The sequence below is a fragment of the Panicum virgatum genome, chromosome 9N, assembly GCF_016808335.1.
Source record: "Panicum virgatum strain AP13 chromosome 9N, P.virgatum_v5, whole genome shotgun sequence".
NCBI lineage: Eukaryota > Viridiplantae > Streptophyta > Magnoliopsida > Poales > Poaceae > Panicum > Panicum virgatum.
The window spans coordinates 9,153,940-9,167,974 of NC_053153.1; the positions used below are offsets into that span (position 1 = coordinate 9,153,940).

The 14,035-nt window shown below is 55.0% G+C and overlaps 1 protein-coding gene across 3 annotated transcripts in view; it reads left to right on the forward strand.

The window, feature by feature from the left end:
• Positions 1 to 14,035, forward strand: part of LOC120692669 (calcium-transporting ATPase 3, endoplasmic reticulum-type-like) — a 29,885-nt gene that overhangs the window by 13,139 nt on the left and 2,711 nt on the right. For all 3 annotated transcript variants that reach the window (XR_005682700.1, XM_039976042.1, XM_039976043.1), the window contains exons 20-27: positions 6 to 117; positions 250 to 348; positions 419 to 564; positions 12,144 to 12,201; positions 12,581 to 12,673; positions 13,038 to 13,088; positions 13,194 to 13,325; positions 13,575 to 13,676. Coding sequence is in view for 2 of the 3 variants with exons in the window: in XM_039976042.1 (XP_039831976.1) it covers positions 6 to 117; positions 250 to 348; positions 419 to 564; positions 12,144 to 12,201; positions 12,581 to 12,673; positions 13,038 to 13,088; positions 13,194 to 13,325; positions 13,575 to 13,676 (793 nt within the window). In the remaining variant the exon portion in view is untranslated. The remainder of the gene's footprint in view (positions 1 to 5; positions 118 to 249; positions 349 to 418; positions 565 to 12,143; positions 12,202 to 12,580; positions 12,674 to 13,037; positions 13,089 to 13,193; positions 13,326 to 13,574; positions 13,677 to 14,035) is intronic.

Below are 14,035 nucleotides of genomic sequence, written 5' to 3' on the forward strand. Positions count from 1 at the left end.
TCCAGTTTTGCAGGGAAAGATACATTAAGGTGCTTAGCATTAGCATTAAAACGAATGCCACCTGGTCAACAAAGCATCTCTTATGCTGACGAGGCCAACCTCACATTTATAGGATTGGTATGGTTTGTCACTCTCCTGCTACTTTCTCTCTCCCATCCTTACACTCTTCTACATTATGTTTCTGTTTCTGTTGTTTATAGCATAATAGTTTAGTTATTGATGAAACCATTTCTTTTTGTACTCGTTTAGGTTGGGATGCTTGATCCACCAAGAGAAGAAGTTCGGGATGCTATCCACTCTTGTATGTCTGCGGGGATCCGTGTTATAGTTGTCACTGGTGATAACAAGGTTGGTGAAATCTTGGACTGTTTTGTGAGTAATTTGCTACTGGTGAGAAAATTAATGCCCACTATTTTAGTCTACAGCAGAGTCTCTGTGTCGGCAAATTGGTGCTTTCGAGCACTTGGATGACTTTGCGGGGTATTCCTATACAGCATCGGAATTTGAAGGATTGCCTCCTCTGGAAAGGACAAACGCATTGCAAAGGATGGTTCTGTTTTCAAGGTGATTTAGTGTCATTGCCTTGTAGAAAAAATCCAGGACTTAGCTATGCTTTCTCTTGAACCACGAACTCGAAAAAACACAATGCAATATTTCAGAGAAATATTTTTTTCTCGAACATGTCAGACAAATATTTTGCTTGACGAAATATGCTTTTGCCCAGGCAACTCCAGCTCCTTGCTTAACCTTTTTTCTGAGTTTGAATCTTGGAACATATAAAACTTGAATGCACAAATTATATAGGGATCTTGCCATTTTATGAAAAAACAGAGCAATTATGATGGTTTAGTTTCACGAAAGGAGGGAGAAAGAAACCTAACATGATGATCACAATACTTTTGCAATCTTGCACTTGCCCATACACTAAGAGAGTGCACTATAGCACTATAGAAATGGATGTGTTGATGGTGAAAGATTAGCTATGATCATACAAGAGAATAATTTAAAACAAATATAGTTGATCTGGTGCCTATGGATATCAATCAGATGGAGTTCTTCTAGTTGCTTGTTAATGGGTCATATGCCTAAGCTACCTCTATTTCAAAGGGTGAACTTAGGGTAACTGAAAAATTTGTAGGAGGGAATAATGGATGTATTACTCCAACCCTAGAAGGGTGGGTATATATAATTCCTATACATGGGCCTCTAGATGGGCCTCTATACACATGGGCTCAATATACACCAACACCCCCCCGCAGTATGAACTACCGGCACAGCGGTGTTCAAGACCGGACAACAAGAAAGTCAACACTCCCCCGCAGTCTGAACAACCGGCGCAGCGGTGTTCAAGACTGGACAAGAAGAGAGTACAAAGAGAGTACAAAGGGCTAATACCCCCCGCAGCCACAACTAGCCACCGGCTACGTTGAGGCTGGAGCGAAACTCCGAGAAGGTCGAGGAGGGCAGTCTCTTGGTGAAGATGTCAGCAAACTGGGAGGTAGTTGGGACATGGAGTACCCGAACATCGCCGATAGCGACTCTGTCGCGCACGAAATGCAGGTCAATCTCCACATGCTTCGTCCGCTGATGCTGGACGGGGTTGGTGGAGAGATACACGGCGCTGACGTTGTCGCAGTAGATGAGCGTGCTCTTGGCGAGTGGGCTGTGGAGCTCCGCCAAGAGCTGTCGTAGCCAGGACGCCTCCGCCATGCCGTTAGCGACAGCCCGGTACTCCGCCTTAGCACTGGAGCGGGAGACAACCGGCTGCCACTTGGACGACCAGGAGACCAGGTTGCCGACCAGGAAGACGGCGAGCCGGAAGTGGAGCGACAAGTGTCCGGGCAGCCAGCCCAGTCAGCGTCGGTGTAAACCACCAGCTCAGCAGAGGACGAGCGGTGAAGCACCAGGCCGAGATCCACTGTGCCACGGACGTAGCGGAGGAGACGCTTCAGCGCAGCAAGGTGTGACTCCCGGGGATCATGCATATGGAGACAGACCTGCTGGACAGCGTAGGTGAGGTCCGGCCTGGTGAAGGTGAGGTACTGCAAAACGCCGGCCAGACTCCGGTAGGCAGTAGGATCAGCCACCGGATCACCCAGATCAGCAGACAGCTTCGCCTGAGTGTCGACAGGAATGGAGCAGGGCTTGCAATCAGTCATCCCAGCCTGCTCCAGAATATCGAGTGCGTACTGCCGCTGGTGAAGGAGAAGACCAGACGGACGAGGCTCAACAGTGACGCCCAAGAAGTGGTGGAGCTGACCAAGATCCTTCATAGCAAACTCCTGCTGCAGAGAGGAGATGACACTCTGAAGCAACCGCTGACTGGAGGCTGTGAGCAAAATGTCATCGACGTAGAGCAGCAGATAGGCAGTCTCATCCCCACGGCAGTAGATAAAGAGAGACGTGTCAGACTTGGCCTCGGTGAACCCCAATGTCAGCAAGAACGTGGCGAACCGAGAGTACCAAGCCCGAGGAGCCTGCTTCAGACCATAGAGACTTGTTGAGCCGGCAGACCATATCCGGACGACTCGAGTCCACAAATCCCGCTGGCTGAGAGCAGTAGACAGTCTCTGACAGAGTGCCGTGAAGAAACGCATTCTTCACGTCCAGCTGGTGCACAGTCCAAGAGCGCGAGAGCGCAAGCGAGAGGACTGTGCGCACCGTAGCGGGCTTCACGATTGGACTGAAGGTCTCATCATAGTCCACACCAGGTCGCTGAGTGAACCCCCGGAGAACCCAGCGAGCCTTGTATCGCTCCAGTGTGCCATCAGCCCGACGCTTATGCGTCCAGATCCACTTGCCAGTCACCACATTGCAACCAGACGGATGCGGTACGAGGTCCCACGTCTGGTTGGCAAGAAGAGCCGCGTACTCCTCTTCCATCGCGCGACGCCAGTGAGGATCCGCCAAGGCGTCGCGGACAGAGGAGGGTACTGGAGAGATCCGCGGCTCTTCCTCAGTGGCTGCTGAGTACAACATGCTGAGTACAGGAGATGTCCACAGGTCACAGTGAATAAGATCAAAAGCATGCGCAGCATGCGAAGAAGAAGAAAACAAAAGTCTAACATGACGACCTAACTGGCACACATGACAGAGGTGCTCAGCAGGAGCCCTAGTACATGAAACATCGGTACTACGACTGAGCTGAGCCAAAACGTCGCGGCCGGGGTGACCAAGCCGGCGGTGCCAGGTGGTGGAAGAAGGCGTCACGGCAAAAGCAGTAAACGAAGAAGTCGAAGACAGAGCAGCGGAAGCAGGAAGCCGAAGAGTGTAAAGGGGCCCCAGGCTGTCACATCTGAGGAGCGGACGCCGGGAAGCCGAATCCTTCACAGTAAGACCAGAAGAGTCAAATTCGATAGAACAGGAGTTGTCAGCGAATGGAAAGAAGGTTGTGAACTATTTGAGGAGCAACAAGAACATTAGGAAGACGAGGAGCAGAACCCACGGCGGTGACAGGAAGGCAAGATCCATCACCAACCATGATAGAAGGACAAGAGGGGTGTGGGGGTCGGACAGAAGAGAGGATACCGGCATCAGGAGTGGTGTGGAACGAGGCACCCGAGTCGGCGATCCATTCGGTGCTGACCGGCGGCGTCAGTCCCATGGTGCTGAAGGACTGCGCCAGAGCGGCCTGGTCCCACCCCCCAGGCCAGGTCGGCTGCTGGCTGGGCTGAGCGGGCGGGGTCCAGTACGGCGCGGAGAGGGGAGCAGCACTAGTGAACATGGCCGCCGGCTGGAGCTGAGGACGAGGCCCCCCTCCCGGACCCTGGAATGGCCACATCGAGATGCGCCCTGACCGTGGGTTGCTGAAGGATGGCCAGGGCGTACCTCCAGGGGCAGGAGCGGGAGTCGGAGCCTGAGCCGGAGGAGTCGGCGCGCCCCGACGGCCCCCACCGGTACCGGTACCCACAGAATCAGGGCCACCAGTGCCACCACCACCACCACGTCCCCCCCCCCCCCCCCCCCCCCGCCGATGACGTCCACGGCCCCATCCACCTCCGGTCTGCCCGGCGAGAGCAGCACCAAGGAGAGAGGTGGCAGGGGTGGCGAAGGAAGCTGGTGGAGCAGCGACGAGCGCGGTGGAGGTCGACGAGGGCGATCCGGGCGCGAGACCCCTGGTGATCTCCTCGAGGGCGAGGTCGTCCCGGACCTGCGCAGGAAGGAGGGGAAGGGCCTCTGGCGGGCGATCCAGCTCTTCAGGTGGTCATAGGTGCTGCTCAAGCCCCGCAGGACATTGAGCACCAAGACCCGATCGGACACCGAATCCCCGAGGTCGTGAAGAGCATCCGGCCATGCCCTTCATCCGCCGGCAGTAATCGCCAACGGAGAGGTCCCCCTGCACGAAGGTGCGGAAGGTGGCGTCGAGCTGGAGGGCGCGGTACTCGGCGTTGCCGAGGAACTGCCCCTCGAGCGCCAGATCCAGCGGGCGGGGCACGGCGGGAGGAAGAGGCGCCGGGCTCGGGGTCGACGGGCAGCTGGCCGGAGGAGACTAGGAGGAAGTGCTCCGCCTCACCGACCCGTAGAGCGGAGGCGTCGGCCGCGGCACGCTCCCAGGCGAGGGCAGCCACGCGGACCCGCTCCTGGGCCGCCGAAGCCTCCGACTTGGCGGCGAGGAGGGCCGCGGTGAGAGCGGCATCGGCCTGCTGCCCGCGGAGGGCGGCGGCGGAGATCGGCGCATCCGCGGGCGACATCCTGAGGCCAGGCCACCCGGGATCGGGCGCGGCGTCGGCGGCGGGCAACTTGCCGCCGGCGACGGCGGCGTGGTCGGCGTCCTGCGCGGCGGTTGCCTCGGCAGCAGCGCCCCTTGCGCCCTGGGCGGCGGCTGCAGCTGCTGCGTCGACCATGGTCCGCTGCAGCCCTGGCTGTAGGTGCAGCAGCTGCTGCAGGGCGGCAGCAGCGCCCCCCCCGCCTCCCGCGCCCACGCGGCGGCTGCGGGATCCGGCATAGGCAGGGCGGGATTCGGCGACGGGTGGGAGAAGGTGACCAGGGCGGCGGCCGGCCTGGACCAGGCGACGGCGCGACCCCCTTCACCCGCGGCCGCTCCCGCGGCCAGGAAGGGGGTGGCGGCGGCGTGCCAGGGCCAAGCGGCGGCGGCTACTGGAGCTGAGGAGGAAGACAGGGGAGGGAAAGAGGAAGGGGAGAGGGGGGAGGTGCCGGCGGCGGCGGCGGGGTAGGAGAGGGAGGAGGGAACCCTAACCCTAGGCTAATGATACCATGTAGGAGGGAATAATGGATGTATTCCTCCAACCCTAGAAGGGTGGGTATATATAATTCCTATACATGGGCCTCTAGATGGGCCTTTATACCAAGGTTTTGAAAGTCGACGATTAGGATCCGCCTAGGCGCGATTAGTCGCTCGGCAAGGGGGTTCCTTCCGCCTCGCCTATGGGGGTAGGCGGACCCCTAGGCGGGCTGAGGTAGCCGGCGAGGGAGGAGCAGGCGGCGGCTATGGCGGAGGAGGCGGAGAAGCAAGGACGGGGGCGACGGAGGGTGCGAGCGGCACAGAGGAGGCGGAGATGGGGGTGGCGGACAGCGCGGAGGAGCCGGGACGGCGGCGGCGGACGGCGCGGAGGACGCGGGGACGAGGGCGACGACGCGGGGACGAGGACGACGCGGAGGGCGCGGGCGGCGCAGAGGACGCGGGGATAGGGTTGGGGATGAGGTTAAGATATGGGCTTGGGCTGTTTTATGGGCCTTTCTATAGAACTTTTGGCCCACATGTGTACTGAAGTCCTCTTATTTTCTGTTTTTTTTTCTTTTTTATACATATACAAATGTATATACTAACGCCTAGGAAAACGCCTAGGAACGCCTAGGCGCGATTAATCCCGACTAGTCGCTAGGCTGAGGGTCATCGCCTAGATTTCGCCTAGCGCCTAGCAAAACTTTGCTCTATACACATGGGCTCAATATACACCAACGAAACTCATGGTCCAAATTGGGAATAAGAGGCCTATTCTTGTACTGTTATCATAATTTGCTTACCATTGCCCAGGCTGTGAGAATATGATTTTTTTTCAGTTCAAAATTCCATCGTGTCTGATGCTGATTTTGTTCCTCAATTTCTACTAGGGAGAAATGATGTAGCTCTTACTTTGTCGGCCATAACATGTCAGAACCACCTGTGAATATGATACCTGATGTTCAGCTTTGTGAAATATCAGAGATAGGATTGTTAGCAAGGTGATTAGTGGGCTGGCCTTTGGGCCTTGGCGCCCAGCCCATGCGGCTAGGGCTGCCTTAGGGTTTTCTTGTGATTGATTTAGAATAGGCAAGGATCTCTGTTGATTAGGGTGCTTTCTATAAACCCTAGACGCTCCTTGCCTATATATTGTACACCTCTGTACCCCTGTTTAATCAATCCACAGATTTCTCGTGCCATATTCGCTTTCATGGTATCAAGAGTCCGGGTTTCCCCTCGGATTCCTCTTCCGCTGCCCTAGCGCGCCGGCCCCTCGCCGTGCTGCGCTCGCGCGCCGACTCTCGTCGCGCCCCCCTCCCTCTCTCCGCGCCGGCTCCCCTGCCGCGCAGCGCCATGGTTGGCACGCCGCCATCCTCCCTCTCGGCCGTCATCGGTCCTAGCCCCGACGACCTCCTCGCGAACAAGGAGGCAGCGGCGGCTGCTGCTGCCGAGGCGACCCGCCTTGCCAAGGAACGCTAGGACGCCCACGACGCAGCCATGGCGCGGGCCGCCAAGGCTGATGCCGACGACGCGGCCGCCGCCAAAGCCCTCGGCGCCGCCCGGGCGCTTGCTGCCCAGGAACGGGCGGCCACTGCGGCTGCCCTAGCCCCGCCAGGCTCCTCTGGATCGGGTCCCCATGCTGCGATGGACCTCCACACCGCCATGCTCCTTCAGGAGGCTGCTGCCCTCTTGAATCTGCACGCCCAGGCGGTCGCCGTCCACAACATCCGCAGCCTCGTCCCGATCGTCCTCGACGTCGACTCCGACAACTTCAGTCGCTGGCGCGATCAGTTCTTGCTGACTCTCGGCAAGTTCTCCCTCCAGGATCATATCCACCTCGATGCACCAGTCCTCTCTCCGGATTGGGCCCGAATGGACTGTGTGGTGAAGTCCTGGATCCTCGGCACTCTCGCCGACGACCTCGCTGAAGCCATCTCCTCTCAGGGCTCGACCGCCAGAGATGCCTGGCTCGCCGTCGAGTCTCAGTTCCTCGGGAACAGGGAGGCTCGCGCCATCCAGTTGGAGACGAGGTTTCGCAACTTCGTCCAAGGCGACCTCTCCATCTTCGAGTACTGTCGCCGCCTCAAGAAGATGGCCGACGATCTTGGGGCCCTCGGCGAAGTCATCACCGACCGCACTCTCGTCCTCAACGTGATCCGCGGCCTTAACGACAACTTCGCCCATGTCGGGGCCCTCCTGCGGCGAGGTCGACCCTTCCCCTCCTTCCTGGAGGCCCGCGACGATCTCATCCTGGAGGAACCCACTCTGGCGAACCGTCAGTCTTCACCCGCCGCCGCCCTCGCCGCCTCTACCAGGACTTCTGCACCCTCTCCGCAGACCGGCTCCGGCTGGGGGGGGGGGCGCGCCAATGCCGGTTCCAGCTCGGGGGCGCCAACACCGGCTGCAGAAGCAACAACAACCGCCGCGGCAAGCGTGGCGGCAATGGCCGCGGCGGCGGTGGCGGTTCTGGTGGCGGCGGGGGTGGCCAGCGCGCCACCATCGGCCCCCAGCAGCAGCAGGCTGGCGGCGCCGAGCCTACCCCCGGCGCCCAGACTGCCGCCCCCCAAGGGGCCCCGTGGCCGAGCTTCTACAACCCTTGGGCGGGCTCCATCCAGATGTGGCCTGGTCCCCGCCCTCCGGTGCCGCCCCTGCAGCAGCCTCGCCCTCCCCAGCAAGCCTTCGTCGCGCAGCAACAGCAGCAACAACAGCAACCTGCTGCTGATGGGGCCGGCCCTTGGACAGCACCAGGGCTGTACCATCCCATGGCCGGCCTGCCCTCCTGGGACCAGCAATCCCTCGCCTCCGCGTTCAGCACGGCGTCGCTGAATCAGCCCTCCAACGGCGAATGGTACTTCGACTCAGGTGCCACCTCTTACATGACTTCCTCTCATAATCTTTCACATGCCTATTCCCAGCGGTATCCTACTCCTTCATCCATTGTTGTCGGTAATGGCGCCCTGCTCCCGGTCACTTGCACTGGTTCGGCCGCATTGTCTCCCGCCCTTCGTCTTAATAATGTTCTTGTGTCTCCACATATTATTAAGAATCTTATTTCTGTTCGCCAATTTACTACCGATAATAATTGCTTTGTGGAGTTTGACCCTGTTGGCTGCTCTGTGAAGGATCTGCACACTCGGGACGAAATAGTCAGGTGCAATAGCTCCGGGCCGCTGTACCCTCTACGCCTCCCTCCAGCGCACTCCCTTGTCGCCAAGGCCGCCTCCCCACTTTGGCACCGGCGTCTCGGCCATCCCGGTCATGAAGCCTTGTCGAAGCTTGCTTCTAGTATCTCTTGTCAGATAGAGGATTGTTCAGACTTATGTCATGCTTGTCAGTTAGGACGACATGTTCGTCTACCCTTTCATGCATCAGTTTCTCGTGCATCTAGCAAGTTTGTGTTGGTCCAGTGATAAAGCCCCCCCTCTCCCCCACTCTAACACCTGGGTTTTAGGGTCGGAGTGGCTAGAGGGGGTGGTCTAAGTTGGTACCAGAGTCAGGTCCCGGGTTCGAAACTCACCGGCCACGCATTTCTTCCGCTACGCGATTTCCTCTGCGGGGTTCGCTGAGACCAGCAGCCACAGGCGCGGCGCGGCGCGGCTCGCTCGCCGTAGGGGGAATGTTATCCAGTGATAAAGCCCCCCCTCCCCCACTCTAACACCTGGGTTTTAGGGTCGGAGTGGCTAGAGGGGGTGGTCTAAGTGTTTGATCTTATTCATTGTGATATGTGGACATCTCCTGTAGTCAGTATTTCTGGCTATAAATATTATTTGGTCATACTTGATGATTGCACTCACTACCTGTGGACTTTTCCTCTACGCCTCAAGTCCGATACTTATAGCATGCTCGCAAACTTCCTCGCCTATGTGTCAAATCAGTTCGGCACCTCAGTCAAGGCGATTCAGTGCGACAACGGGAAGGAGTTTGATAACTCCAGCGCTCGGACGTTCTTCCTCACCAAGGGCATTCATCTTCGCATGTCCTGCCCTTACACCTCGCCCCAGAACGGTAAAGCTGAACGCATTATTCGCTCTATTAATAATGTTGTTCGCTCCCTGCTATTTCAGGCCTCCATGCCTCCCTCCTATTGGGTCGAGGCTCTTTCCACGGCGACTGTCCTAATTAACATTCTGCCAACCAAGACCCTCGGATTCTCCACGCCGCACCATGCCCTCTTTGGGACTTCCCCAGCGTATGGTCACCTTCGAGTCTTCGGTTGCAAATGCTATCCCAACCTGTCTGCCACAGCCTCCCACAAACTCGCCTCTTGCTCCACCATGTGCGTCTTCCTGGGCTACTCCACTCACCATAAAGGATACCGCTGCCTTGACCTCTCTTCCAACAGAGTCATTATTTCTAGGCATGTCATCTTCGATGAAACTGTCTTTCCTTTCGCTGAGCGCGATGGTCCCAGGTCTACCACGGAGCTTGAGTTTCTTGATGCTATTGATGTTGTGCCAGCCCCCAGTGGGCCGCTGCACACAGTTTTGCCTGCAGGTCTTCCTCTTGGCGTTGCTCCTGTCGCTCCCCTAGGGGCAGCGGCGGCCTCCTCCGATGCTCCTGGTGCCCCCGCCAGTCCGTCCTCGGCTGTGCCCGGGGCGCCCTCCGACGACCCGCCGGCGCTCTACGTCCCGCCTGCGCTACGCAGCCCAGGGGCCCTGACGCCCGCCCCTGCGCCACGCGCGACATCGCCATCGACGCTCGTCCCCGCGCCACGCGCGGCCACGGCTCCTTCGTCGCCCACTCCACGTCGCTTGTACGTCCCGCCAGCGCTCCGCGCGGCCTGGACGTCCCCAGCAACGACGAGTGGACCACCACCAGGGTTTCCACCCCTGGCGACCTCGCCCACGCCGCCAGCACCAGCCGCCCGCGTCATCACGCAGGTGTACACCCGACGGCCGCACCCGCCACCGTCTTCCGCTCCAGCACCGAGCAGCGTGGCTGCGGTTCCGGCTGCACCAGCCGGCCAGCCGCTGCCCCGAGGCGCCGTGGCGGTTCCCCCAGTCTCCAATCAGCATGCCATGTCCATGCGAGCCAAACATGGTTTCCGGATGCCTGCACTCTACCATGCTGCACCACTCTCTGCTGTTCCGAAGACCTATCGTAGCGCTCTGCCCGATCCCAAGTGGCGAGTTGCTATGGTGGAAGAACATGATGCTTTGCTCCAGAACCACGCCTGGGATCTTGTGCCCCGCCCTCCGCGGGCCAATGTCGTCACTGGGAAGTGGATCTTCAAGCACAAGTTCAACGCCGACGGAACCCTCGAGCGGTACAAGGCTCGCTGGGTCCTCAGAGGGTTTACTCAGCGTCCTGGTGTGGATTTTGCAGAGACCTTCAGTCCGGTCGTGAAGCCTGCTACAGTCCGGATAGTGCTCTCTTTGGCACTCTCTCATCGCTGGCCCATTCATCAGCTGGATGTGAAGAATGCCTTTTTACATGGCACCCTGTCGGAGACGGTTTACTGTGCACAGCCATCTGGTTTTGAGGATCCTGCTCATCCGGACTTTGTTTGCCGCCTCAACAAGTCCCTATACGGATTAAAGCAGGCTCCTCGTGCTTGGTACAGTCAGTTTGTCAGCTTCCTGCTGTCACGGGGATTCGTTGAAGCCAAGACAGACACTTCGCTCTTCGTCTTTCGGCAGGGCTCAGACATGGCTTATTTGCTGCTCTATGTGGATGACATCATTCTCATGGCGTCCTCTCCGGGTCTTCTTCGGCGGATTATTTCGGCTCTTCAGCAGGAATTCGCCATGAAAGATCTTGGTGAACTACATTTTCTTGGGATGGAAGTTCGATGTTGTGGTGATGGACTTCTTCTCTCGCAGTGGCAATACATGCTGGACATTCTGGACCGTGCTGGGATGACTGACTGCAAGCCGTGTTCCACTCCGGTTGACACTAATCCCAAGGTTGCAGCTGCTGATGGTGCGCCCGTAGCAGATGCTACTGATTTTCGCAGCCTTGCTGGTGCCTTACAGTACCTCACCTTCATCCGGCCAGACATTGCTTATGCTGTTCAGCAGATCTGCCTTCATTTGCATGATCCGCGTGAACCTCACCTGGCGGCTCTGAAGCGCATTCTCCGGTATGTTAAAGGCACTCTACACCTTGGTCTTCTGCTGCGCCCGTCTGCTTCGACAGATCTTGTGGTATACACTGATGCTGATTGGGCTGGATGTCCGGATACGCGCAAGTCCACATCGGGCTATGCTGTGTTCCTCGGGGACAATCTCATCTCCTGGTCCTCCAAGCGTCAAAACACCGTCTCAAGATCCAGTGCAGAAGTTGAGTATCGCGTAGTGGCTAATGGTGTCGCCGAGGCTTCCTGGCTGCGTCAACTCCTGCAGGAGTTGCACTCCCCCCTCCGCCAAGCCACACTGGTGTATTGTGACAACATCAGCGTCGTCTACATGTCCTCCAATCCTGTTCAGCATCAGCGCACCAAGCATATTGAGATTGACCTCCACTTCGTCCGGGAGCGGGTTTCCATTGGTGATCTTCGTGTCCTTCATGTGCCGACCTCGTCGCAATATGCTGATATCTTCACCAAAGGACTTCCTTCTTCGGTGTTCACGGAGTTCAGGTCCAGTCTGGACGTGCAGAGTGGCCGACGATCAGACTGCGGGGGCGTGTTAGCAAGGTGATTAGTGGGCTGGCCTTTGGGCCTTGGCGCCCAGCCCATGCGGCTAGGGCTGCCTTAGGGTTTTCTTGTGATTGATTTAGAATAGGCAAGGATCTCCGTTGATTAGGGTGCTTTCTATAAACCCTAGACGCTCCTTGCCTATATATTGTACACCTCTGTACCCCTGTTTAATCAATCCACAGATTTCCTGTGCCATATTCGCTTTCAAGGATAGTTAAACTGATGAAATTGTGTCGTAATATGAAGTCACATAGCGATGCTCTTAATTCTATACTTTCAACTTCCCTATCATAACCTGACAATTTATACTAAATGGTGCAGAGTGGAACCTTCCCACAAGAAGATGCTTGTTGAAGCCTTGCAAACACACAATGAAGTGGTAAGCTAACATTATGTATGATTCCTACCTTTCATCAAAGTGCTCCACTGTGCTTCGTTTAGTTGTCAGTGACAGAGCCAGGGCATTGTACCTATGGGGAAGTCTGATACACAGTAACAAAAATCCTTGGCATCTGTTTCTTTTTCTCCCTTGAATCCATGGCATCTATTTCTGTAAAGACTCTTCTATTATAAATGGTTCTCTTAATTATTGCATAGGTCTTTTTAGTGTAGCTCAGGCACTGTTTCTTAGTCATCACTATAATTGATATGACAGAGTTGTTTAAATAGACAAATAATTGGCACTCGTAATTACATGCCACCCTCTTCATGATTATCCATTTCCTTGGTCTAACTCTATGTTCATTTTTGTATGTAAGGTTGCTATGACTGGAGATGGTGTCAATGATGCACCTGCGCTGAAGAAAGCGGATATAGGAATAGCAATGGGGTCAGGAACCGCAGTTGCAAAGGTACTAATAAGTACAACAGGCCTTTTCTTTTTAATTTTTGGTTGCAAGATTGGCTCCTGGGTGCTGCCTTGGTTGGTATTATTGAGAAAAAAAATAGGGGTCATTTTCTCTAGCCAACTAAAGTTTGTTTTCCTTGATGTGCACCAGCCAATGAGCACATCTTTGTTTTTTATTTGTGCAGTGATGAAAATTGATTAGCAGTTCATGATTTGTTGAGTGTATCTTAATTACCTTTTTACTGTCTGTCTCAGCAAATGCTGACCGAGTGAAGCTCCTTATAACCAATTTCACCCTTTCTTAAGTCTCTAGTTATTAATAACGGTTATTTCTTGGATTTAATCATTATACGCTTCTAATATCTCAGAGTGCATCAGACATGGTTTTGGCGGATGACAACTTCGCCACAATTGTTGCTGTAAGCTTATTTCTTATTGTGTGACATACAAATAATGAGAACAGTTGGTCGTTATTGTCAGATGATGATATTTATCCAAAACCCTGTTCTACCATTTGTTCATAGGCTGTTGCGGAGGGAAGGGCCATATATAATAACACCAAGCAGTTTATTCGGTACATGATCTCATCAAATATTGGAGAGGTGGTTTGTATTTTTGTGGCGGCAGTGCTTGGGATGCCTGACACACTTATACCTGTGAGTGGAAACTCTCCCTTATTTTTTGCTTGCAAACTATTGTGATAATGGTCTTCATGAATGCTGTATTGCACATTTTTATCATGTGATGAATTTTTTTTCCTTGTTTATGTTCACACGCCTCCCTTATGAGATCTATCACCTGTCTGCTTGCAAATCCGTTTTAAACATTAGTTTTTTTTCTGCGGATCTTTCTACTTTTTGCATGGATGTGAATTATGCTTATGCCTTTTTGTCATTGCTTTGCAGGTCCAGCTACTCTGGGTGAACCTTGTTACTGATGGATTGCCTGCAACTGCAATTGGTTTCAATAAACCTGATGTCAACATCATGACAGTCAAGCCCCGCAAGGTAGTTTAAAATTTGGTTAAGCACCTGAGTATCAAGAGCTATTCATGATCTCATGCTGGTAACTTATGTTTACACTTCTATGAAACTGTGTTAATGCATGTTTTACTGGTACTCAATTAAGCAAATGATGTTTACCCAATAAATACTTATTGATCAGCTTACTACCTTTTTAGCAGAGTCAAGTCAAAGATTGTACTATAACATACCTGCTGAGCCTTATTATTTGCAGTTGGATTTTTTGTGCACAAGAATATTGCTAATTAATATCTAACGGATGTTGCATTGAGCAAAAACCTTGTACCCAGGAAACCTTTGATTTGCTGATACTTGCTTTGGTGACAACATAAAAATTAGATGAT